Consider the following 26,237-nt stretch of genomic DNA (forward strand, 5'->3'; position numbering starts at 1 on the left):
TCTCCTGAGCCCAGGTCGTTCTGAATCACTCAGACTGCTGAATGGAGAGAGCCGGTGTGATGGGAGAGTAGAGATTTCCCTCCGTGGTGTGTGGAGCAGAGTGCTGGATGACCAGTGGGACATGAATGATGCCAGCGTGGTGTGCAGGGAGCTCCAGTGCGGAGTCGCAGAGAAAGCTTTTAACCCCCCTAAGTCTGAGCAAGGAACAGGCCCCGTGGGGCTGAGAAGGGTCCAGTGTGCAGGAAATGAGACTCGTCTGACTCTCTGTGACAACTCCACGTCTGAGTCAGCCCAGGCAGGAATCGCTGCAGATGTCGGTGTCGTTTGTTCAGGTGATTCATTTCCAGATCTCACAAACATTCTCTGTTCAGTAGGAAAATACATATTAACAGCTGGGATCTATCCCCACAGGGAGCAGGCGGATCAGACTGGTGAATGGGACAGGTCGCTGTGCTGGGAGAGTGGAGATTTATTACGGCGGCAGCTGGGGGACAGTCTGTGATGATTTCTGGGACCTACCGGACTCCAGTGTCGTCTGCAAACAACTGGGATGTGGACATGCCATCAATGCAACTGTCTCTGCTCATTATGGGCAAGGATTCGGGCAGATCTGGCTGGATGATGTGAACTGCTCAGGGAATGAATTCGATCTCTGGGCGTGTCCTTCCAGGGGCTGGGGCCAGCACAACTGCAGACACAAAGAGGACGCGGGAGTTCTCTGCTCAGGTCTGTTTTGTGAATGCTCTCGTGAGCTGTGTTATTAGGTGATTTAATGGAGAGGGCAGATGTTTAAGGAGATTGCTGAGAATGATACTTTCCCTGGCTGTCTCTGCCTCCCTTTCCCTTGTGTTACTGCCTACCAGGGTCACCATTAGAAAGTCCTCAGCTCCCACCAGAGATATTGGAGATATTGCAAGATTTCCCTAATGTTAGAATGCTGCGTCTCAGGTATCTGAAGGAGACTGTATCATGGAAAGCAATGACTGAAAAAGTATGTAGGGTCCTAGTGGAGAAATAACTGAACATTAGCTCCCAGTGCCCTGTGTGGTAAAATGGGGTAATGCGAACCTTGGATGTGTAAACAGAGGAGCAGAGAGTAGGAGTGGGGACTAAATTTTACTATTGTGTGTGGCACTGGTGAGACAGATACTGGAATACTGTGTCCAATTCTGATGTCCACAAAAATTGGAAAGGGAGCAGAGATGAGCCACAAAAGTGATGTGATGGCTTGAATAAAAGCCTTAGGGTGAGAGATTTCAGATGCTGAATCTGTTTAGTTTATCAAAATGATCAAGAGGTGACTTGATTACAGTGCATAAGTTCCTTCACAAGGAGAACATACACTTACTAAAGGGCTCTTTAATCTAATGGAGAAAGGCAGAACAAGAGTCAGTGGCTGGAAGCTGAAACCAGACAAATTCACATCAGAAATAAGGCCCAGGTTTTTAACAGGGAGGGTGATTAACCATCAGAACAAACTACCAGGGAAATGGTGCATTCTGCATCTCTTGAAGTCTTCCTGTCTAGACCGGATGCCTTTCTGGAAGCTATGCTTACGTCAAACTCAAGTTATTAGGCTCTATGCAGCTGTTTTACAGAAGGTCAAACTATTTGATCCCATGATCCCTGTCACGCTGTCTGGAGTGGCTCACGGCTCTGAGTGCCCACCTCCGGGAGAATGATGAGAAACAAGGCAATACCCCAAACTGGTGGTGCGTTCAACAAGTCGATATCACCAAGACAGTAACAGATGTGAACTCCTGAACCAATGTTCCTTCTAATTTTTTACATCCATGTGCAGAATGAATTTTGTTATGTGCACTAGTATAGAGGTGATGTGTGGCAGGGGTGGGGCCGAGGGGTTCGGAGTGTGGGAGGCAGCTCAGGGCTGGTGCACAGGGTGGCGGTGCACAGGGTGAGGGCTCTGGCTGGGGATGCAGGCTTTGGGGTGGGGCCAGGGATGAAGGGTTTGGGGTTGTGAGGGGGCTCAGGGCTGGGGCAGAGGGTTATAGTGTGGGGGCTGAGAGCTCTGGTTAGGGGTGGGGGCTCTGGGGTGGGCCCGGAGATGAGGGGCTCAGGGTGCAGGAGGGGGTTAGGGTGTGGGAATAGAGTTGGAGTATGTGGTGGGTGAGGGCTCTGGCTGGGGGTGTGGGCTATGGGGTGGGGCCATGGATGAAGGGTTTGGGGTGCAGGCTGCCCTGGGGCTCTGGCGGGAAGAGAGGACTCCCCCCAGCCTTCTCCTGCTGCAGCAGCTTGTGGCCAGGGGAAAGGCACCTCTTTCCCCGCTGCGGCAGCTCCAGTATCAGGAGAGAGGAACCTCTCCAGGGCTGGGGCCAGGGGAGAGGTGCCTGTCCCCGGCTGCAGCAGCTTCAGGGCTGGGGAAGTGATGCCAGTAGCGTAGCTAGTGGGGTGCAGGGGAAGCAGACGCTTCCCCTCGCCACATTTTCCAAAAGAGGCGCCTTAGGTAACCATGGCGCCAGTGGGCGGGGCCCAGCCCACGCTCTGCTCTGAAGCTTGGCCTGCCGGCCCGCGAGACATGACTGCGGGCGGCCTGACTCCCCCTGCCTGGGGCTCCCCTCGCCTGCCACGGGCTCCTCCTCTGCAGCGCTTCCCGCCATGGGACTGGGGCTCTCCCGGGGCTCTGCCCTGCATGCGTCCAGCACCCCCGGGGCTGCTCCTGCCTCCCTGGGCTGGCCCCATATTCCCTCTCCCGGGGGGCTGGGGTCCTGCTGCAGCTTGCGCCCCTCTGCCTCCTCCGTGGGGCAGGCAGCCCCAGGGGGTTGAGGCCGTGCCACCCCTTCCCCAACTTCCCCCTCGAGGCTCCAGCAGCCCCCACACTGCCCTGCTGGGCCTGTTCAGCCCTCAGCCCCAGCAGGGGGCTAACGTGGGATGGGGTTCGCGCCTGGCGTGCTCTGTGCTTGGGACGAGGCGGAGATGGAGAAGCGGGCATCCAGCAGCCCCGCCGGCCGGACTACCAGCTCCATGGAGCCACCACCGCCACCTCCTCAAGGCCAAGCGAGGCTGCGGAGACCCAGCGGGACCCCGCGCCCTCCCCAGTCAGGGAAGAGACTGAGATTCCCTCCCCTTTGGCCTGGATGGGAAGATGAGTGACCGAGCGCATGCTGGGCGCTTGGCCCGGGGCCCAGTGCCCCATCCCACTGCCCGGTGCCCCCCGCAACACCCCATCTCCCCCGGTGCCATGCCCGGTGCCCTCCAGGGCCCTCCAGGCAGATGGCACCAGGTCCTGCCCTCATGCAACCTGCCCTTACTGTACAGGTGCAGGGGGCGGCTCAGCCCAGGCTCCGGGATCAGCCTGCAGCAGGGAGTGGAGCCACACCCCCGCCGGCTCGGCTCAGCCCAGCCCCGCTCTTAAAGGGACACGGACCCCACCGCGGCTCGGCCCGGCCCAGGGCATGTGGGAGTATCAGGGTGAGTGCCGGGGGCTCCCGGGTGCCCTGGCAATAGATGGATCTGGAGGAGACAGCCAAAGGGGGGCGCGTGGAGCAGCCGGAGGAGGAGCCAAGGGGGGCGTGGCCAGAGGAGGAGCCAAGGGGGGGCACCTTTTTTATGTTTGCTCCCCCTGCTCTTAAAACCTGGCTACGCCACTGAGTGGCGCCTCTCCAGTCCAAGCCCCTGTGGCTCTGTGCCTACGGGGCCCTTGATATCCTGCTCTGCGGCCATGTGGCCGCACAACTTTAGGGTTACCATATTTCAGCAAGTAAAAAAGAGGACGGGAGAAGCCCCGCCCTAGCCCCGCCCCTGCCCCTCCCACTTCCCACCCCCCTCAGAACTCCCAACCCTCCCCCCGTTCCTTGTCCCCTGACTGCCCCCTCCTGGGACCCCTGCCCCTAACTGCCCCCCAGGACTCCACCCCCTATTTATGTACAGGCGTGACTACCTGCCCTTTCCTGGTTACTATACGCGGCCAGTCCGCATCCACATCCAGTAGTTAAAATAAATAAATAAATAAACTAATAATTTAAATTGGAATTTCATCCATTAATAAGTATTTATTATATAGTTAAAACCATTCTATTGAAGGGCAGATATTAAATAACACTAAATATGTTAATGTTCAAAACAATATTAAAAATTTGAAAATTTAGAGCATGGAAACCAAAATAGCTAAAATTTAGTTTTGGCAAGATACACGGAATGGAAACTCCGGGATCTTTACCTGTCACTGAATATAGCCATCATACCAATAGTGGAATATAAAACAAGTCTACATATACTCTCCTTAAAATTTTTACTTCTGTCCATTCCCAATAATTGTAACAAATCATTATTACCTTCACTCCACTTGCCACGCGCCCCAAGCACAAAACCAAAGAAGTGGATATTTTTACCTCCCATTAAGTTTTTAATTTCTTCCTCTAACTCAAGATAATAAGCCACCTTCTCACTGTGGGCTTGTTCCAAACTTCCGGCATTATCCTCCCATTGCACTGTAACATCAACCACCACTGCTGTATCTCCTTTTATAAATATAATATCCGGCTTTCTTAACTCACCCTTACTATTTCTCAAATGGGGATCTATCATTGCCTTCCACCCTAATTTACCAACCTTATCTACAACTGCAGACACTACTCTATTATGCCTTTTTATCCTAGCATTCTTAGTCTTATAACATTGTCCTGAGATATGGGGAACAGTCTCCCGCACTTTACCGCACCATCTACAAAGAGCATTCACACCTCCTCTTCCTCTTGCTAATGTCTCCCTAGTAGGATAAATATTTGCCCTAAGCTGCAATGCTGCGATATACGCTGACGATTTAACTTTACTAGAGTTTCTAAAAATCGAATTACTAATTAAATCATTTTTAAAATATTTTATCCCTATTCCCTGACATCTCAGTTCCGACCATCTTAAAAATTGCTCTTCCCTCCATTTCTTGGGATGAGATGTTACTGCACTAAATGACAATATTTTATCCACAAGATTTTCTCCTGCATATAGATAAGATAGGTCCATCCAATCATCTCTCGAGACAATATGTCTCCTCCATTTACGAATTAACATATTTGGGATTTGCACACTAAACTTAGTGAGAGCTAAACCACCATCCCTACCTCTAGAATAAAATATCCCATCTGTGGTACACTGAGGTAAATGTAAAATCTCTTTAACTATTTTTCTAACTAACACATCAAGATCGTCTAAAAGATTAAAGGGGGTTCTATTAAAAGAAGATTATAAAATAGCTTCGGTAAGATGTATGTCTGTAAAATTAATATTTTTTGGGCCGGTTTTAATGGGGCCTTAATTAAATTCTCACTCCAATCTTTCAATTTTTCTTTAAGTACCGGTCCCCCTACACCTATCCAGGGATCTATTCTAGCCCCTAAATATTTTTCAAAATCCCCTGGTTGAACATATTCAATCTTCTCTGACCCTATCTGCCAATTATCCTTAGGATTAACTACATAGGTTTTATGTTTAGTTAAAATATGAAAGCCTTTCGTTTTCTTCACATTAACAGAGAGATTAGTTTTTTTACAAAACTCCTCTAAGATACCCAAATTTTTGATCATTCCTTTATATGAGCTACTTAAAATTGCCACATCATCGGCAAAAGCCAATGACGTGACACTATTACCCTTAACATAAAAACCACTTCCTTCTACTTCTAATCTAGTTAAAAGGGGATCCATAGCAATATTAAACAAAATTGGGGACAACGGGTCACCCTGCTTGACCCCCCTCCTAATTAAAATAGACTCAGTAGCTTCATCACCCACCCATACCCTAGTTGTGCAATTATCATAAAGGCCCCTAATAATATCTATAAAATGTTCATCTATACCAAATCTTCTCAACCCGGCTATTATATGTCCGTGTCCCACAGAATCAAATGCTTTAGCCAGATCTACGAACACTATTGCAATTTCATTCCCATTTCGTTTAGCCCCTTTAATCAAATTATCTAATATAGCAATATTTTCCTCACACCCAGGGGCGGATATAAACCCTTTTTGTCTACTACATATCTTAACTGTTTCCACCAGTCTTTTTGCTAATATTTTGGTATAGATTCTAATCCAAACTGACCCAATTGTCAATGGTCTCCAAGATGTTAACTTCTTCATTTCCTCCTCATCTTGTGTCTTTGGTATTAAAATCGTTCTATTTTTCTTAAATTCATCTGGTACCTGTCTATTTAGAAACCATATATTAAAAATTTTTGTAAGTATTAAGGAGTCTAAATTAAAAATATCCCACAAATTGCTCACTTTTACTTTATCTGGGCCAGGAGCACTATCTTTTCTTATTTCTGTTAAAGCTATTCTAATCTCATCCACAGAGATCGGACTCATTAATATATCATTATCCGCATTCTCTGTGGATGATGGCCACCCTATCATATTACCATGTCCAATTGTTCCCAAAATATTTACATAGTATTCCTTAATTTCTTTCATAGGGATAGCACACTTAGCCTTATCTGGCTCTCCCATTATAATGCGAGTCAATCTTCTTCTATCCTTATCAAATAATTGTTGATAGAATTTATACTTAGCTTTCTTTGTAGCATATCTCCTAATTGCATTAAATTGCTTCCTTCTCCCCTCCTTTCTAATCTTCCCTTTTCCTTTATTCCTCAACTCTATTTGACTTTCATTTCTAGGGTCCTGTCCCTCTACTAATGAATAACATAATTTTTCCAACATTGCCCATCCGAGAGCTTTTGTTAGATCCTCCTTTAATAATCCTTCAATTTCCCCTAAACTATTTATTATTTCTCTTCCCTCCCTACTTTGTTTTCCCCGTTTACATATTTTCTCCACTAAATCCACTTCTGGATGTCCTTTTAGTGGGAAAATCCTCTCTCTTGGGGGCGGAATTTCTAATATATTTACTCTAATGTCCTCTACCTCAGTCACTTCCTCCCTATCTCCTGTTACCACTAACTTCTTCTTTGCTAATTCTCGTCTTTTATCTGATATTTGTTTATTCGTTTTGGTCCTCATCTCGCTCTCAATACATTTATTTATATTCCTTTTCCCAATATATTTCCTTTCCAACTGTATAAGCTGCGCAACCTCATCTTTAGTCCATATACGAGATCTAGTCGATCCCTCTTTGATCTTACTTTTAGCAGCCATATCTTCTTTTCTTTGCTCATTCCTCACAGCAGGGTGTCTATGTCTACAGTGTTGGCTCAATCCAGATCTAGTATGAAAACCAAGCCCACAGACCGAGCACGTATGGCTCTTCATTGGGGTATCCGCCTTCTTGGGTATGCACCTGGGGTAGTGGCAAGCTATATTATGATATTGAGAAGATTTTCCACATTTACTACATACAACTCGTATGGCTTTACTTTTATGAACCACATTAATGTGTTTGGCCCATTTACCAAATGTTGGTAATATCTGGGGACATATTGGACAATTAAAACTATCAACGGGATACTCTAAATAAAAAACCCCATCCTTCCACAAACTACTTTCTAATATATTTATATTACTACCAATACTGTTAAGATCCTTATTACGATCCCTATTAAAATCAATACTTGATTCCCTAACATATGGATCATCAAATGTACTTAAATACTTAAAATCTGGATTAAAACTGTCCATAGTTAAATCATTAAAAGTGTCCCTTGTAAAAACCATCGGTAAGATAGATAAAATCTCCTCACCATGATCATCACAAACATTCTCCTCTACCTCCTCTCCATGCTCCACTGGGAGGACTTGATTCTCACTCTCATTCTCATGAGCCTCCCTGCCTCTTGTCCCCTGACTGGCCCCTCCTGAGACCCTCCCCCCATCCTAACTGGCCCTCTAGGACCCTACCCCCTACCTGTACCCTGACTGCCCGAACCCTTATCCAAACCCCCACCCCCAGACAGACCCCTGGGACTCCCACGCCCCATCCAACCACTCTCCACCCCCTGACAGCCCCCCCCCAGAACTCCCGACCCATCTAAACCCCTCTGCTCCCTGTCCCCTGACTGCTCCGATCCCTCTCCCCACCCCTGCCCCCTGACAGCTCTCCCCCAGAACTCCCAACCCCCCACCCCCTCGCTCCTTGTCCCCTGACTGCCCCCTCCTGGGACCCCTGCTCCTAACTGCCCTCCAGAACCCCACCCCCTACCTAAGCCTCCCTGTTTCTTGTCCCCTAACTGCCCCCTCCTAAGATCCCCCCCAACTGCCCCCCAGGACCCTACCCCCTACCTGTACCCTGACTGCCCAAAACCTTCTCCACCCCCTCCCCCAGAAACTCCCCCCAGAACTCCCGAACCCCCCCCCGTCTCTTGACTGCCCCCTCCAGAACCTCCCTGCCCCTTCTCCTGCCCCCTGGCCCCTTACCCTGCTGCTCAGAACAGGGTGTTGGGCTCTGTGTGGAGCCGGACACGGGGCGCTGGGCTGCAGGGGAGGAGGAGCTGCCGAGGCCCGATGCGAACGGCCAGGCAGGCCGGCCGGCTCAGAATGTGGGGGGAGGAGGGGGGGAGGAGGAGCTCTACAGCTTCTCCAGAGTCCAGCCCGGCAAGCTGCGGGGGAAGGGCTCTGGCTGCCAGAGCCCCATGCGAGAGGCTGACTTTCCTGCAGCCCTCCCAGCCGCGCCTCGCTCTGCGTGGGGGGCAAATCCCGGACATTTTTTGTGATTTACAAATTCCCCCCCAGACGCTATTTTTAACACAAAAAGGAGGACATGTCTGGGTAAATCCGGACGAATGGTAACCCTACACAACTTAGAGGTAATGTAGTCCTGATTCACTATATCCATCTTCCCATGGCGTCACAGATAGTCCCCTTAGACTCTCCCGCCTATCTTGTCACGCAGACAAACTGGACTTAGTGATAACACTGCTCTGCAGCCAAAATGCTTCTGAAATAAATGTAGTCAAACTTTACTAATTCTGGGTCACTGAGAACGAAAATGATATTTAAAATTGTTGATTGGCTCTAGTTTTCAAGATATGCTATTGGGTCAGTATATACGACTCTTGACTTTGGAATGGCAGAGGATAAGTGAGTTATAAAGGGAAGGGATCTCAATTTAAACCAGAAATGACAAAAATACATCTTTGACTGGATCTATGAATAAATCTGTGACTGGGTTTGGACAGTACTTGCCTTTTAGGCAAAACAATGAATGATGCAATCTGAAGCTGGTATTGCGTCATACATGATCTGAATTGCATCATGTTATTCCTAGAAGTCATGGATGATGCAATCATAACGAAGCTTACATCACTCTGCTGAACAAATTGCCCTATATCAGCTCTAGAAATCATACAGTGTCGTGCTCTCTTAGTTGTCCGTGTTTCATTTTGCAAAGGGACACATTTCTGTTTAGCCAAAGTGAGCAGAGATGCCTCGTACTTGTGTGAACAGTGCAGATAACTTCTGCTATGTTTGTGGTGAAGTGACTTTTGCATCACAAAAGCGCAGTATAACCACTCTGGTTAAGAAAGCCTATCGCCTTTATTTTGGCTGCAAAATTGGAGACCAGGACAAGAGGTGGGCCCCACACATATGCTGCAACACTTGTGCAACAAATCTTCGCCAGTGGTTGAACAGGAAAAGGAAATCTATGCCTTTTGCAGTGCCAATGATTTGGAGAGAGCCAACAGATCATACCAGCAATTGTTACTTCTGCATGGTGCCTCCAGCTGGGAAAGGTGTGTCAAAGAAGAAAAAGTGGACTGTGCATTATCCAAACATTCCATCAGTTATGGAACCAGTACCCCACGGAGAAGGACTGCCGGTTCCTGATGCACCAGAATCATTCTCACTTAAGTCAGACGAGGAAGAGGAAGAGGATGAAACTTCTGGTCCTGAACCATCAATGTCACAGGACCCACATTTTCTCCCATCCTCCTCCTCTGAACCACACCTCATAACACAAGGTGAACTGAATGACCTTGTCAGGGAAGTGTAAGGCAGAGCGGTTGGGCTCCAGACTACAGCAGTGGAATCTCCTGGCAGGTGATGTTAGGGTCTCCATGTTCCGTGACTGTCAAAAGGATCTTGTCCCATTCTTCGTCATGGAAGGTGATCTTGTAGCCTGCAACAACATTGATGGTGTGATGGCAGCCCTCAACATTGTTCACGATCCAGATGCGTGGAGACTGTTCATTGATTCATCGAAGATGAGTCTTAAAGCTGTTTTACTGCATAATGGCAATGTTTTGCCATCAATTCCAGTTGGTCATGCAGTCCATATGAGGGAAACCTATGACAACATGAAACAATTTTGAGGTGCATAAACTATGACCAACATCTGTGGCAGCTTTGTGGCGATTTGAAGGTTGTTGCTCTCTTGCTTGGTGTGACATTATTGGCATAAACTGGGACCATGTAGATCATTGTTGCAACCAAGGTCCTGTAGTGGCACCAAATCTTGTATAAAGGGGGTCAAATGGGGTGTCTAAAACAAGGTTATGGTTTACTGGTTATGATTATGCTGTCTATATGTATGTATCAGTTTTGTAGTCGAAGTTATGAATATTGGCTCTATACTGTCTGTATGGCTAACTTATGCTATGCTGCTGGGTGACATCCCAGACAAACTGGGATTAGCTCTGCCTAGCCTGCTTGATGGCCCATTAAGGACCATCAGCTATACAATTGACCCATTGAGAGAAGGCAGATACTGGTAACTCAGCAAAGTATGCAGGAACTTGCCCCAGTGACTCCAAACTCCATTTTGCTGTAATTTTCCACAGTAAGAACAAAGAAGTGTTCTTACACCTGGAAAAGACTATATAAGGCTGATGCCTCATCTCCATTTTGTCTTCAATCCTGCTTCATACCTCTGGAGGGACTTTGCTACAAGCTGAAGGTCTGAACAAAGGACTGAGGACCCATCCCAGCGGGGGATGTATTCCAGAGACATGATTTGAACCTGCAGTTTATTCCATCGCTGCTGCAAGCCTGAACCAAGAACTTTGCCATTACTGCATGTAATTGATTTCTTTTAACCAATTCTAACTCTCATCTCTATCTTTTTCCTTTTATGAATAAACCTTTAGATTTTAGATTCTAAAGGATTGGCAACAGCGTGATTTTTGGGTAAGATCTGATTTGTATATTGACCTGGGTCTGGGGCTTGGTCCTTTGGGATCAGGAGAACCTTTTTCTTTTATTTGGGTATTGGTTTTCATAACCATTTGTCCCCATAACAAGTGGCACTGGTGGTAATACTGGGAAACTGGAGTGTCTAAGGAGATTGCTTGTGAGTCTTGCGGTTAGCCAGTGGGGTGAGACCGAAGTCCTCTTAGGCTGGGTCTACACTACCCGCCTGAATCGGCGGGTAGAAATCGACCTCTCGGGGATCAATTTATCGCGTCCCGTTGGGACGCGACAATCGATCCCCGAATCGACGCTCTTACTCCACCAGCGGAGGTGGGAGTAAGCGCCGTCCACTGGAAGCCGCAGAGGTCGATTTTGCCGCCGTCCCTACAGCGGGGTAAGTCGGCTGCGATACGTCGAATTCATACGCGAATAGCGTATCTTAAATCGACCCCCCCTGTAGTGTTGATGTAGCCTTAGTCTGGCTGGTTTGGTTTGCCTTAGAGGTGGAAAAAACCCCAGCCTTGGGCTGTAACTGCCCTGTTTGGGCAATTTGTCCTGAGTTGGCACTCTCAGTTGGGTTCCGCCAGAACCACATTGTCACACTTGGTCTGCAGACTGGATACACAAAGTACTGCTGTTTTCTCTGCGAATGGGATAGTCGTGCAAGAGATTCCCACTACATCAAGAAAGATTGGCCACTCCGACAGTCATTGGAGCCTGGGAGGAAAAGTGTTCAGCATCCACCACTTGTTGAATCAAGGAAGATTTTGTTACCACCCTTAAACATCTAGCTGGGTCTAATGAAGAACTTTGTCAAGGCCATTGACAAAACACAAGCAGCTTTCAAGTATCTCTGTGGAAAATTTCCAAGGTTAAGTGAAGCTAAGATAAAGGAAGGCGTCTTTGTTGGTCCTCAGATTCGTGAACTTCTTCGAGATGATGCATTTGACTTTGCACTGCATGGCAAGGAAAAGTCGACATGGAAAGTCTTCCAGTTAGTGGCAATAAATTTTCTCGGAAACAACAAGGCAAACAACTACAGGTTGTTGGTGGAAAACCTCCTCAAAGCATACAAAAGCCTTGGTTGCAACATGTCACTAAAGATACATTTTTTGCACTCTCATCTAGATTTTTTTCCACCGAACTACGGAGCAGTGAGCGACGAGCACGGCGAGCGATTTCACCAGGACATTGCAACAATGAAGAAACGGTATCAGGACAAATGGGGCCCATCAATGCTTGCAGACTATTGCTGGACAGTGACAAGAGATGCTCCATTTGATGAATACAAGAGACAAGCCAAGAAGCGCCGAGTAGACACTGAATAGGACTAAACTATGTACATAATAGTTTTTTGCCTTTTGTTTCATAATAAATTTTATTTATATAACCCTTTTGCTGATTTTTAAAGTGTTACATAAACAGGACAGGTGAAATATTATCATGTAAAGCAACCATAAACACATGAAAAGACCTAGGTTTACAATTTATGATTAAAACTCTACTATCTACACAATATACATAGACATAAAATGTAAAAACTTAAATATCTTAGAAACAGTAGCCAATCAGTTGTTTTAATTGCCATATTTGAATTCAGCACATCAAAATACATAAAAAATAGCACATTTTATCTCTGAAGCAGACGACTTCTCAAAAATTGTAGACCAGTGTAATTGGTCACTTACACCAAAAATCACACCACATTCAGGTTGATTCCAGTCCCAATAGGCCAGTCACTTATTCCAGATCAGTTGGTACCCTGAATCTTACACCAAAGACAATGCCTGTAGCCAATCCTGTAATAAACTATATGCAGGTTTACTGACTAGGAAAAAAGAAATAAAAGGGTTATTTACAGGTTAAAGCAAGCAAACATCTACACACAAAAATGAGTTACCATTTACATCCTAGGAGTGACAGAGTTGTAGTGATCTGTCAATTCCAAATGTCCTTCAGCGCTGACCCAGGAGTAACCCCTTGGGGTCTCTGGCTTCAGTTTGGTGTTTCTAGCCCTGTCACAGTTCAAACAGCCAAAAAGATGAACAATCTTCACATCTATTATTTTTATTTCCTCCTTCCAGCCTTCAAAGCGATGGGATGAGGCCTTCTGCATGTACTACATGCAGGGGATGGATGGGGGGATCATTCCCGTGCCTGAGTTCACAAGTTCAGAGCAAACATTTTCAGTTATAAAGTAAAACGTACATATTTTCTTGTAGCATGGACCACAGACATTACAAGTGAGATTAATGCCTGAAGCAACTAACCATCATTTCATAGAATCTAAGCACAAAATACATTCTTACAAGATTAATACCTGTTTTGAGCAAAACTAACATACAGGTGACCTGATCTGGTCTCCAGCTGTGAGATTGTCACTTCTCAGCTGCAGCCTGGGCAAGAGCTGGCATCTGGCCTGCCAATGTCCCAATCCTTCCCGGCCTTTAACTAGTACAATCTGAATGTAGCTGCTGGTAATGTCTTCCAGAGATGCCCACTGTATTTCTAAGGGGTCTATGGTGTGCAAAAAAGTCTCTCATTTTTGGAGTGGTTCTCTAGCAGTAGCTCCTGCAGAATGATGCACAGGATTGTTAGCAATCACTGAGATTTCACTCTTCACACCCCAGTTCATTTCAGAATCAGATGATTTAAATTCCCTTTTTGTGCCTTTCCTTCTAGAATTCACAGATCTGAGGCTGGTGAGCGACAGTGACTGTGCTGGACGGCTGGAGGTTTTCTACAATGGGACGTGGGGCAGTGTTTGCTCCAATCAGATGTCTGGAGTCACCCCAGCAATTGTCTGCAAACAACTGAACTGTGGAGACGGAGGGCAGATTGCAAAAGACTTTGAATATGGAGCAGGTTCTGGTCCCACGTGGCTGGACCATGTTGCATGCAGTGAGCAGAACAGCTCCCTCTGGCAGTGCCCGTCAGAGCCCTGGAATCCAAAGTCATGTGATAACCGAGCAGAAGAGACCCATATTTCTTGCATTGGTAATTCTGAAACTACCTGCATGTGTGTGTGCAAACCCACATGTACGCGATGTGTTCAATTAATTGAAGGGTTAGGATAGAACTTGTTGTTGTTCACATCTCAGTGTAGGCAGATGTAAATTCTCAACACAAGATACAAACATATTTTCATGATGTTTTATAGCAATAAGCATTTGTCTGATTAACAACAAACATGGAAATTAATCAATTAATTATAAAAGAGACCAGTGTTATACAGTGTGATAAGGCTGTGTGAGATCCTAGAAAAGCCTCTCCCTAGAGACCGTCATTAGGCAGCTCTGTGGTTATTAATCCTTTTGGGATGAACAATCAGAGATGGGCCCAGGCTGTGCAGTTTGGGTCAGAACTGGAATCCTGCACAAGTCTATGTGCATGTCGGCCTGTGTGTCTGAGTAACAGCTGAATAGCAAATTAATTAGATATTAAATGACCCAGAGTTCACATTTCAGTTCATACAGTGCTGAAATTAGGGGTTTAAAATACAGATAAATTCTACTCCCACATCACACACACAACCCAGTGCATTCACCACAGCTTTTTCTCTCCATAGTTAAAAAAGCAAAACCAACTCAGACCCTGTTTGCTGAATGCCCGAACTCTCCAAGCTGCACAGGTATCTCTGCTTCTCTGTGTCTCCCTCTTGGTCCCTAAGGGCTTTCCCAGCTGTCTCAGTAACATGTGAGGTTTCTGCATTTCCAGACCAGGAGAAGTTACGTGTCGTGGAAGGAAAGGACAGATGCTCGGGGAGAGTGGAGGTTTGGTACCGTGGCTCCTGGGGAACAGTTTGTGATGACTCCTGGGACATGGCGGATGCTAACGTTGTGTGTAAACAACTGGGCTGTGGATCTGCTGTATCTGCCCCGGGCGAGGCTGCATTCGGTGAGGGGACTGGTCCCATCTGGGTGGAGAAGGTGAACTGCAGAGGGACAGAGTCATCTCTCTGGGACTGTCCTGCCAAGCCCTGGGGTGAGAGCAACTGTGGTCATAAGGAAGATGCTGCTGTGAATTGCGCAGGTGAGTGACAGGAGATGTTTCTGCTACATGCTGTAATTTTCAGGGACATGGATGGATCAGCCCACCCCCCTATCCCTTTGGTCCCAGACCAGGCCCTCCCATCTCCTGTGTGCAGGAGAATCATGGATGCTGTGGGGTGCAACCTTTGTGGGGTCAGATTGGCTCAGGCATCAGCCCACATAGCATCTGTATCCATCACAGGCCCCAGTGTGCTGGTTTGTTACTAGAGTCCTCATTGCTGCACAGAGCACAAGGGACTTGGGCCCTAAATCACTAACAAACAGGCCCTGTGCTGCTGTGAGGGAGTTTGTGGACATGACAGCTGGAGACAACCAGGGACTCTCAGAGGTGAGGTTCCCACGAGGAACAAACACGTCACCTCCCCCTCGCTCCAGACTCTACCTCTCCTCCCTTTCTCTTTGCAGGTGTGACAGAGAGGACAGATTTTCCAAATACCCCAGTTAAAGCATCCCCCTCCTCCCATCAAGGGTTAAATTCCCCTGGTGCTGGGTCACAGAGGAGGAGCTGCAAGCTGCAGCCTGAGGGAAGGAGCTCCTTTCCCTGGCCTGTGACATCTGAGGGGGAAGGACACCCGGGTGGGAGCTGCAGGCCCTGCTGAGCCAGAGGATTCCTGTCTTCTGGCTCCAACTGACAGGGCAGGGCCCATGATTTAAACAGCAGCCTGTGAGCTGCCCCCATAGCGCACAGACTGTCCCAGCTCATTACCCTGCTGTTCTGGGCCGTGCAATGAGTGACTGGGGACCTCCCCAGGTCCCCCTCCCTCCCCCGAATCTCACAGGATAATCTCTCCTTGTCGCATGTTCATTTCCATCCAGGTCCCGCGCGACGCCCTCCGACCGACAGTGGGAGAGTCACAGTGCCCCTGATCATCTGCATTATCCTGGGGGCCCTGCTCTGCCTGGTCTTAATCATCCTGGGGGCGCAGGTGCGAAGTGCCAGGGCACAGCGCAGAGGTGGGTGCTGATTGGTGTCACTGTGTGAAATGCCTCTGCAATAGCAGGGGGGCTGCAGGTGTCAGGGTGAGGGGTGATACCGGGCTGGGTGGGGCGGACAAGGGTGCCTAACTCCTCTCTCATTTAATATTTCATTTACTGTCTGGCAGTGGGACAGCCCAGCCATGAAATCTGGAGATGATGCTAGCTAGGGACCTTTACAGTTTCAGAGAATCTGCATCTGTATTCCCCCCCCCCCCCCCCCGCTCCGGTGATCCACTCCAGGAGTGCCCACTCAGGCCTCCAGCCGTCACCTGTCTCTGGGTGGGAACCCCCTGTCCCACCTCCTTGTGGCCAGGAGTTTTTAATACTGCACCCCCCCCCCCCCCGACTTCCACTGTGATACCCCAGCAAACCAGTCTGCGTACAGGCCATCCCCCATGTTGTGCGTTCTCCCCAAGGGCTATGAGCAGTGCATTGCCAGCAGTTACAAGTCACCACCCAACTCTCTCTCAGCAAACTACACCTTATTCCTAGGATAAAAGTATGACACAGAAAACATTAAAAACAATAAAAATTCCTCCACACTTGCTGAACATACCAGAATTCACCCGTCTTCCTCATGGGCAGCTTGGTAGACCAACGTCCCTCCAACTATTCAGTGTTGGGATCCCCGTGGACAGAAGGTCCTGCCCATTTGCTGAATCAAAATGAAGGCCCTGAGTCTGTTTAAACTCAGCCTTTCATACCAAAAGTCTTTCTTTGTCTCTTGGTCTCTGGTAACCCAGTTTGGACCAGTCTGTATAAACCACCCTGAAGGTCGTTACCTTTCTGGAGTTGTTTACAATCTCAGTGATTCACCTTAACCACACACGCTCCCCCCCTCCAACAAACACACACACACACACATACACTCTCTCTCTGTTTTTCTTCCTTGAGGAGCTGTGGTAACCCTCCCACATGAAGTAGAACATAAACCATTCGTAGCTTTAATACTGTGATTCCCAAAGATACTGCCTGGAATTTCATTATCTGTCCCAGGGAGGGGTTCAGAATATCATGAGAGACATCATGGAAAAGGGACCTAGAGAAATTGGAAATATTTTCAGGGGGGGAAAGTGTATAAAAATAGAGCTGTGGTAAATGGTTGTGAAAAGAGTGATCCAGTAGAAAAGACAATCTTAGGAAGGAGAAGTGCAGGAAAGGAGCATTATACTGTATCGTACTGAAAGCTGGCACTTGTAGGGGATTTTACTTCTATAAAACACTATACATACATTAGCTAGCAGCTCCATTGCAAGAAGATAGAGGACGGGATCGCCATCAACATACACGTAACATTCACAACTTTGCAGTAAGACAATGACTATAATCAGACCTCATGGTTCAGGGCTTCAGCCGGTTTCCTGCAGGAGTCAGGAAGGAATCTGGGAAACCCCCATATTTGTGTTTTGTTTTACTTTGTTGTGTTTCTTGCCCTGCTCTGAAGCATCAGACATTAGCTACAAAGGGATATGTGACACTGGATAGGCTGGACCAGTCCTCTGAGGTGGTACAGAGAAAGCTCTTTCTAAGATATCTGGCTGGTGTGTCTTTTCCACATGCTCAGTGTCAAACCGATTGCCAGATTTGGGGTCAGGAAGGAATTTTCCCCTAGGTCAGACTGGCGAAAAGGGACCTTGGGGGATTTTCATCTTCCTCTGAACCATGGAGCATGGATCGCCTGCCAGGATTATCTAGGCATTTCTCACCTAGTCAATTCCCTGCCATTGCGGGGGCCTTGGGTATTGGTGGTACCTTCGTCGCTCCTGATTTCTGCCTGTCGCACACAAGAGCTTATTCTGCTGAGGACTGAAATGCTTTAGTCTAAGTGCATCTTTGGGCTCAAACCTAAGGGTATCTGGGTGAAATGCAGTGGCCTGTGTTATACAGGAGGTCAGACTAGATGTTCTAATGGTCCCTTCTGGCCTTAAACTCGATGGGAAAAAAAAGATAAACACCAGCGTGGGGGAAGAATTATTTAAGCTGCTCCAAAGGGGAATAGCCCGGAATAATGGGATGAGATTAAAAAGGGAACATTTAAGATGAATGTGAGGAAGCTTCCTGACAGCGAACTAACCCTGGGAACCATCATCAAAGGGCTGTTGTGGAAAGAAACCCTGTCACCTGGCTCATTTAAATTCCAGCAGTGGGAATGTGCTGTAGGGTTCAGGCTCGCACTGGGCCTGAGTGGGAGGCGATGAATGATCCCATAGTGTTTCCCATCTCTGGTTTCAATGACCCTCTGCAAACCCTGACCTTTGTTTTCAGGTTCCAGAAGACCCTTGGATCCCTTCTCTGAGGCTGTGTACGAGGAGATTGATTATAACCTGATGAGAGAGAAGCAGGAGATGTTCAGTCGCTCAGGTCTGTGTGTGTCTCACTCTGAACAGGGAGCAGCTATCTAATGCCCTTTCCATCTTAGGCCCTGACCCAGAGTTCAATCACTGCAGCTTCAGCCCTGTGAACTTGTCATTGGAGCTGGGCACAAGTCTTCATTACAAAATGTTGTGGTGAAAAATTCAAATCAAGAGACACCGAAACATTTCACAAATTCCTGTCAATTTCACCCATTTGTTCCAAATACAGTAACTCCTCACTTAACGTTGTAGTTATGTTCCTGAAAAATGCGACTTTAAGCGAAATGATGTTAAGCGAATCCAATTTCCCCATAAGAATTAAAGTAAATGAGAGGGTTAGGTTCCAGGGAAATTTTTTTCACCAGACAAAAGACTATAGTGTGTGTGTGTGTGTATATATATATGTACACACACACACACACACACACACACACACACACACACACACACACACACACACACACAGTATAAGTTTTAAACAAACAATTTAATACTGGTACACAGTGATGATGATTGTGAAGCTTGGTTGAGGTGGAGGAGTCAGAGGGTGGGATATTTCCCAGAGAATGCCTTACTCCTAAATGATGAACTAGCAATTTGCTTAGCCAGAGCCGGCTCCAGGCACCAGCAAACCAAGCACATGCTTGGGGTGGCACAATTACAGGGGCGGCATTTTTGCTTTGGCAATTGTGCTCTCGGAACTCTTTTTTTTGTTTGCTTTTGCTTGGGGCAGCAAAAAACATACCTGGGCTGAGCCCTCAAGGGTTAACTCTCACATTCTACAAGGCAGCAGGAAAGGAGGGAGGGCAGACAGGGACAGAGACACATACCCTGTGTGTGTGTGAGAGAGAGAGAGATGCACATTTCCCCTTTAAGTATGAAGAGTGGGGTCAGAAGTACACTACCTTGTTAATTAGATCAGCCAGCTGAGACCCAACCGCAGCTTCAGCTGCTGCTGCCTGGAAGCTCCCTCTGTCGTGTGTCCCCCCACTCTATGGAAGATGGGGTAAGCAGGGTGCAGGAGCAGGAGGGAGGGGGACATCCTGACATTAGCCCCCATCTTCTTCCCCTCACCCCCCTATACAGCACACAGGAGTCTCAGGGAGCAGCTCCAAGGCAGAGGGCAGGAGCAGCACATGGCAGTGGGGGGAGGGACACAGCTGAACTGCAGGCAGCTGCTGCACAGGGAACTTAGGGGAGTGGGGAGCTGATGTGAGGCTGCCAGTCCACCCTGGTTCCAAGCCCCCACCAGCTAGCTCCACCGGGCTGCTCTTCCTGCAAGTAGTGGACAAAACAGGCGGCTGCCAAATGACGTTAGAAGGGAGCATTGCACAACTTTAAATGAGCATGTTCCCTAATTGATCAGAAATGAAACAACATTAACCGGGACGACTTTAAATGAGGAGTTAGTGAAATTAAATGTTCTTTGTGTACAACACTAAAGAAAACATTTGTTTTTTTCACTTTGATAGTATTTTTCCATTAGAAATTTCCTTTAATTTCATCTATAAAAACAAACAAACAAAAATTAACTAATGTCCAAAAGAACGCCAAATGGTTTCAGTCAAAATTAAACTTCTTTTTTTTTACTATTGCATTTGCCAAAACTTAAAGTCATTTTTTGGCTCAACTCAAAAGAATGTTGGGTTTTTTTTGTTTTGTTTTTTCCCCCCAATTGCCAGAGAACCAAACCATCTTTTTTCCCCCCACACTCTAGCTGTGGGAGCTGGTTCTGTGGTGAGACCAGCAATTACTCATGCAGACTGAGGGAGATGGGTTTCCTTCCCACCATATACTGCGTCTCCCAATTCTAGGGACAGTTAATCTCACTCTGCCTATCCTGCAGCCTTGGAGTGTAACCAGTTATGGGTCAGGAAAGTGACTGTCTGGGGCCAGGCTAAACTATCACTTGAAAACTGCTCTGGAGCATTGGAGCAGGAAATGTTCTGTGCCCCCCTCATACCACAGCCACTGGTCTGCTGGGTCGGCTCCCTCCTGCCCCCAGAGCAGAGAGATCAGCCCAGGAGAGCCTCATGACTTTGAATCACGGCCCTTTTATCCTTTGTGCCATTTCGTCTCAATGTCTGATGGGAACATCCTGCCCAAGGGCTGTGCTGTGGTGGGGCTCTGGGAACACGCTCAGGGCATCTCCCAGCATCACTGCCAAGATGGTTACAGTGAATCACAGACTCTGCTCCTGGCTTGTTTTGGCCTAATCTGGAAACACCACAGAGAGCTGATCGACTGATTCATGGGGGAGGTGGGTATTTACCCTTAAGAAGGAGGAGTCCCCTCTGTGGATGAGGAGGCCAGGGCCACTGTGGAACTTCCCTGGACCAGGAGCCAGAGACGTGCCCTTCAGTCACCCCAGTATATTTCAGGTCTAATTGTAGCATCCCCTCAGTCACATTTACCACAGTAACATCGAGATTTCTCTTGGGGATTCTGTGTCAGCCTCTCACCGCTCAGAGTCACTGTGAGTTACCATCTCCTGTAGAAGAAGGAATAGACTGAGACTGGAAATCCTGCTCCTGGCCCCGGATATGTTCCCAGTCCCACAGTTCTGCTGTTCTCACTGTGATGAATTTCTGGTTCTCGTCTCTCCAGTCTCCTATTCAGGTGACTCAGTGACGAAGCTGCAGTATTACACCGGAGATAGCGAGGGGGAAAATGATCCTGGATCAGAACAAGGTAACGGGGGAGGGACAGACTCAGGCCGAAAGACCCAAATATGGGTAGAGAACAGAATTTCTATGACATTTTCTGCAATTGCAGCCATTTCTCCTCACACGGTTCCCATTGTACACAGTCAGGTCTAATCCCATTGAACAGGATTTCTGTCAGAATCTCAGGATGGGAACATGTGACCATCTCCTGAGCACACATCCCTGGGAGTGGCTCCCAGTGACCTCCCCAGGTGAGGAGCTGGAGGAGACTGGTCAGTCGCTTTGGGTGGAAGGTGTCAATGCCCAGCAGGGCTCAACTCACATCCCGCGAGAGATATGAGAAGATTGTCCTGTGTTATAATTACAGATGGGCTCAGCCCAACTCACTGATCCGAACCCACCAGAATTTTAGGGGAGGGGGAATTTGCAGATTCTGACCCCGGCTCTGGATCTCAGTTTTGGGGCTGGCACCTGTCACTATAACAGGCTGAAGCAAAATCCTAGATCTGAACTTCCTGGCCTGGACCCATCTCTAATTATAAACGGGGTGGCATAAACTGAGCAGCTGTAGTTATAAGCACCACCTGTGCTGAAGAGACGCTGCTGGTGCCATGGGCTGAGTGTGGTGTTTGCTCTTCCAGAGGGAGCTTCTCCAGAGGGGTCTCAGTTGGATTACGATAACGTGGAGGAGCCTGCCTTGAACGACGTCCCCCAGACTCCAGGCGGCCGAGGTGAGCAGTGAATCTGCCTCCTGGAACCAACGTCATCCTGACTGAAAAATAACTTTTTCAGGGGAGGGAGAGTGGTATGCTAGATAGAGGCAATGCTCAGTGGTTTGAGCATTGGTCTGCTAAACCCAGGGTTGGGAGTTCAATCCTGGAGGGGGCCACTTAGGGATCTGGGCAAAAATCAGTATGTGGTCCTGCTAGTGAAGGCAGGGGGCTGGACTCCTTGACCTTTCAAGGTCCCTTCCAGTTCTATGAGATAGAATATCTCCATTAATTTATTTAACTTTATTTCCCAGTAGGGACAATAGTGGTTTGTTAAGAAAACCACAAAAGTTCACCCACCAGTATTGTCTATTGGACTAACGCTGGGGGCACTGAGCAGGTGCATTACAAGAGCTGTGTGGAGGTCCAGGGGTAGGGAAGCATGTGATGTCCTAGGTCATGCCAGAGGCCCATTGCAGAGACTGAAGGAGCAGTTTGCTCAGGAGCTGCCTATGCTGTACTTGGCTCAGGTCACTGCCCTGTGACCCTCACTGCCGTGTGCACTAGGGTTACTCACTATTTGTAAAGACAATGCACCGAAGCAGAGACCTTTACCTAGCAGCAATGTTCCCTGCCAGCCTTTCCTGGTATGCAGCTATGGCAGCTTTTATACATCTGTCAGACATGCTGTGATGGGGGAGTGGGTAGGACATAGAGATTTTACACCCACGGGTCAACCTTATTAGCTGGCTCAGCTCCCAGTGGTGTCAGTACATTGGAGACTGATGGTAGTTTATGGGGTAAACATTACCAGGAGAACACATTGAAAAGACATTTTAAAATAATGTTGAATTTAGGAATCTGGAAACAAACTCAGGACAATTCCAAGCCATTTCTATTTGTAATTATTGTAATGAAATGCCTTGTGGAGCAATCCCTCTGGACTAGATCCCAGTCACCTCTTTCTAGAACTGCCCCTCCCCTGCTCATCTGGGAGCTCTAGGATCCTCTCAACCAGCTATTGAAATGTATCAAATCAATGTGATATGTAAAATCCCTCAATCTGAGGGTCCCAGAGGAGGGCTCCTCTTAGCGCCCTGAGGGTGGAAGTGCTGAGAGATCCCCAGGGACCAGTGAGGTTGGTGTAGCTGCAGCTTGTACTTTAATTCTGTCTTCACTGTGAATATTCTCTTAATTACTTCACATCTTCATGTCAGATGCCCCTGTCCTGGCTGGAGATGTCCCAGGGGCTGGTTATGATGATGCCAGAGACGTGTCTGACCCTGAAGATGACCCTGGTTTGAGGCAGAATGATGAGGAAGGCACTGGGGCGAGTGACAGGAACAGGGATTCACAGACAGGTGAGTTTGCACTTCACAGTGCGTCTACAGAATGGGATGGCTCGGAATGTGCATTACACAGCTAGGGAATAAACCTGGCCAACCCAATGTCTGTGGGGAAAAAAAAACCCTCCTTTTCTCCTTTCCCTCAAAGCAGAGGTTTCAATGCTTGCAATGGTGACAGGAAAAGGGGAGTTCTTGCTGTGTACTACTTCGCGGTCAAAGCAGCAAAATCCCTCAATCTCTAGGTTCAAAGCCTTGTGTGGCTGCCTCACCCTGGATGTACTGGATTCCCACCAGTTTACTGTGCTTGTATCTTTTGGACAGAATCTTATAAACCAAAGTCCTGTTACTGATGCACAAATGTTAAAGAGCCTGTGACACTTCCTGTAAAAGTTGGGCTTTTCCCATTATCCTTCGCCAACATCTCCCCTCCCATCCCCACTATGTCATGAGCAGAGACACCACCAGCCTCCCTAAAGGAAGTGGAGTGGCGATCAAATATGCATTGCTTAGTACTTGATAAGAATAATGTGCTTATGTGTATGATTAGCGCAGAGTGAATTATACAGTGTCCTTAAGTAAGAGCTACTTCCTGGTAAGTGATTGGGTTTTATACATGAATTGACAGGTGAATACAGTTCTTACTTGGCCACTGTAAATGGTCTGGAAACCAAGGATTTTACTTCCAGAATATGTACAGAGATGATGGATTAAAACTTGTCATGGACCCAATGAGAAGAAGAAAGAGGGAACATTTTCTAACCCATACCAGAGAGTGAACTCCACCCTTGCTATGGGGCCACACATAGCTATAAAATGGATCCACTGACTGTATGTGTCTCCCTTTGTATTTTCAGGTTGGAATCTGCACTCGCTAAGGAGTGAAAGTGTCTCTGGGATGGAGAAAGAAACCCTGTTCCTGCCTCCTGGAGACACAAGTTATGATGATGTGGGACATGGTGACTCTGGGGGATCAGTATCAGAACAATGTGATTGGACCAAATAACCGTAGGATGATGTAAAAGCTTTGCCTCTTTCTCTTAGAAATGCTCCCTCTGGCATGATGCCTAGAGACAGTTCCTGCCTGGTAGATAGACAAAGCAGGGGTTTCTATAGAATTTGGGTGAAGTTGCAGGAAATTCAAATCTGAGTGGGAAAAGGTTCACAAATTTCCTCTGTATAACTTCCCATTGATTGGCCAGGATGGAAGTTTCCTGATTTTTTTATCTCTGTAATTTCTTCAGCTTCAATTTGTTCCTTTTTTCTTATTAAATCCTTTCTGAAAGTCTTCCCCATAGTGTAAGTTTTTCTTGCCAGATGAATTGTGCAGTTTCCAGGGCTCATCACAGGGAGAGGCTGAAATTGAAAAAAATCAAGAGACAAGGGTGGGCCACCTCTGGTTCTGGCAGGCTATTTGATGGGGGGGGGGGGAAAGGGAGGGGTTCTACTGAATGTTCTATCAGACATGTGGTAAAAGAGAGACACCAGCAAGAGAACATGCTGCAGTGAGCAACATGGTTGTTCCTAAAGCAAATTCAGATTTGAAACGTTCATTGAATCCAAGGAGATAAATGGGAAATTTTCCCTGGGTAATTCACACCTGAAATAAAAAAAAATGGAGAAAAGAATTCCCCATTAGCAATAAATACAAAGGATGAATATTTCTGCTAGGATAATAAATACTTTATAGACAATAGTGACAAGGGGAAGATTAATCAGAGTCTGGATTTCCACTGAACCGATAAAGCTACAACAAATAAGTCACTGAGTTGTTACTAGAAACCCCAGTAAAACTGATCATGTTACACAGTGGAATATTTAATTCCAGTGCCATCTACAAATATAGTTTAATATCAATGCTGAGCTGAGTACTGACCAGTGGAGAAGCCAGAAGTGTTCTCTGGATGAACCCTCAGTGAAAGCAGTAGCAGAATGCATGCAGAGTACATCACTATTTCACAGAAATGTCTTTCTTTCCTTTACCACAAATCCTGCATTCAGTTTGATCACTTCATCTGTCCACAGATACAATGGAGATAGAAAAGGTTGACAGAAAGTGAAAGCAGATGATTGGAAGCAGGAACTTTGGGGGTGGGACAGTCATATGAAGAGACTAGGAATAAAACAATTTACTTTTGAAAGGAAAAACACAGAAGACAACATTATGGAGACATGTAATAGAGTGTACTGACCCTTGGAGACTGCTAAAGGAAATCTCAAGGGCTGTGCTAATCCGTTCCAGGGGTTGTGTCTTCAAGACAGATGTGCGGGACAAAGGAAATGACCAGAGAGAGAAGGTAGCCCCAGGTTGGATGTTTGTGCTTTAGTAGGGAACCCATGCTTCTGACTCTGCCTAGGGCTTGGGAATGGAGCGTTAAAGAGGGAGCAGGTCAACTCTCCCCTCTTCTTTCAGGCTGATGGAATCCTGGGTTTGGTCAGTCCATCCAGGGGGGTCATGTTGCTCACAGGCAAAGAGAGGAGGAGAACTCCCCCCAAAATGGCACACACAGATCCTGGAAAAAAGGAAAGAGAAAAGGAACAGCAGCAGGTGAAGGTGACTGAGGAAGGAATTCTGTTGTATAAATGAGCTTTGATAAAATGCAAGGTCATACATATGTGACTCTGAGAAGGATTTATGCGTCATAATGGACAAACAACTCAGCATGAAATCCCAGGGTGGCCAACACAATTCTTGGAAGTATATACAAGAGAATAATGACTAGAAATAGGGCGCTGATTTTATTTCTGTATTCAACATTGGTAAGAGCAATACCAAAACATTGCATCCAGTTGTGTTGTCCGCATTTTAAGACTAACTGTGAAAAATTGGACAAGGGGCAGTGAAGAGCTATTTTAAAAAGAGCTGAAAAGATGCCTTACAGTGAGAGACAAGAGTTCAATCTGTTCAGTTTATCAAAAAGAAGATGAAGAGCTGACTTGATTATGGTGCATAAATACCCTCACAAAGAGAAAATACTGGGTACTAAAGGACTCTTTCATCTAGCAGAGAAAGGCATAATAAAGAAATTAATGCAAGATAATTTAAAATGAGAAATAAAGGACAATTTTGAAATAGGTACTTAAACATTGAAACA

At 47.0% G+C, this 26,237-nt stretch overlaps 2 protein-coding genes and 1 long non-coding RNA gene across 3 annotated transcripts in view; all 3 read left to right on the plus strand.

Annotated features, from left to right (window-relative positions):
* Positions 1 to 26,237, plus strand: part of LOC135977481 (deleted in malignant brain tumors 1 protein-like) — a 723,293-nt gene that overhangs the window by 16,764 nt on the left and 680,292 nt on the right. The window lies entirely within an intron of this gene.
* Positions 21 to 21,429, plus strand: LOC135977463 (scavenger receptor cysteine-rich type 1 protein M130-like). Its single transcript, XM_065578715.1, has 7 exons — positions 21 to 332; positions 412 to 726; positions 13,722 to 14,036; positions 15,908 to 16,045; positions 18,335 to 18,430; positions 21,031 to 21,114; positions 21,341 to 21,429. Exons 1-7 carry the CDS (start codon positions 122 to 124, stop codon positions 21,427 to 21,429), a joined length of 1,248 nt encoding a protein of 415 aa, XP_065434787.1. The 5' UTR covers positions 21 to 121.
* On the plus strand, positions 21,729 to 24,430 carry LOC135977513 (uncharacterized). Its single transcript, XR_010594978.1, has 3 exons — positions 21,729 to 21,820; positions 23,017 to 23,160; positions 24,000 to 24,430. It is a non-coding gene; the product is annotated as an uncharacterized LOC135977513 (long non-coding RNA).

The sequence above is a fragment of the Chrysemys picta genome, unplaced genomic scaffold, assembly GCF_011386835.1.
Source record: "Chrysemys picta bellii isolate R12L10 unplaced genomic scaffold, ASM1138683v2 scaf1, whole genome shotgun sequence".
Lineage (NCBI taxonomy): Eukaryota > Metazoa > Chordata > Testudines > Emydidae > Chrysemys > Chrysemys picta.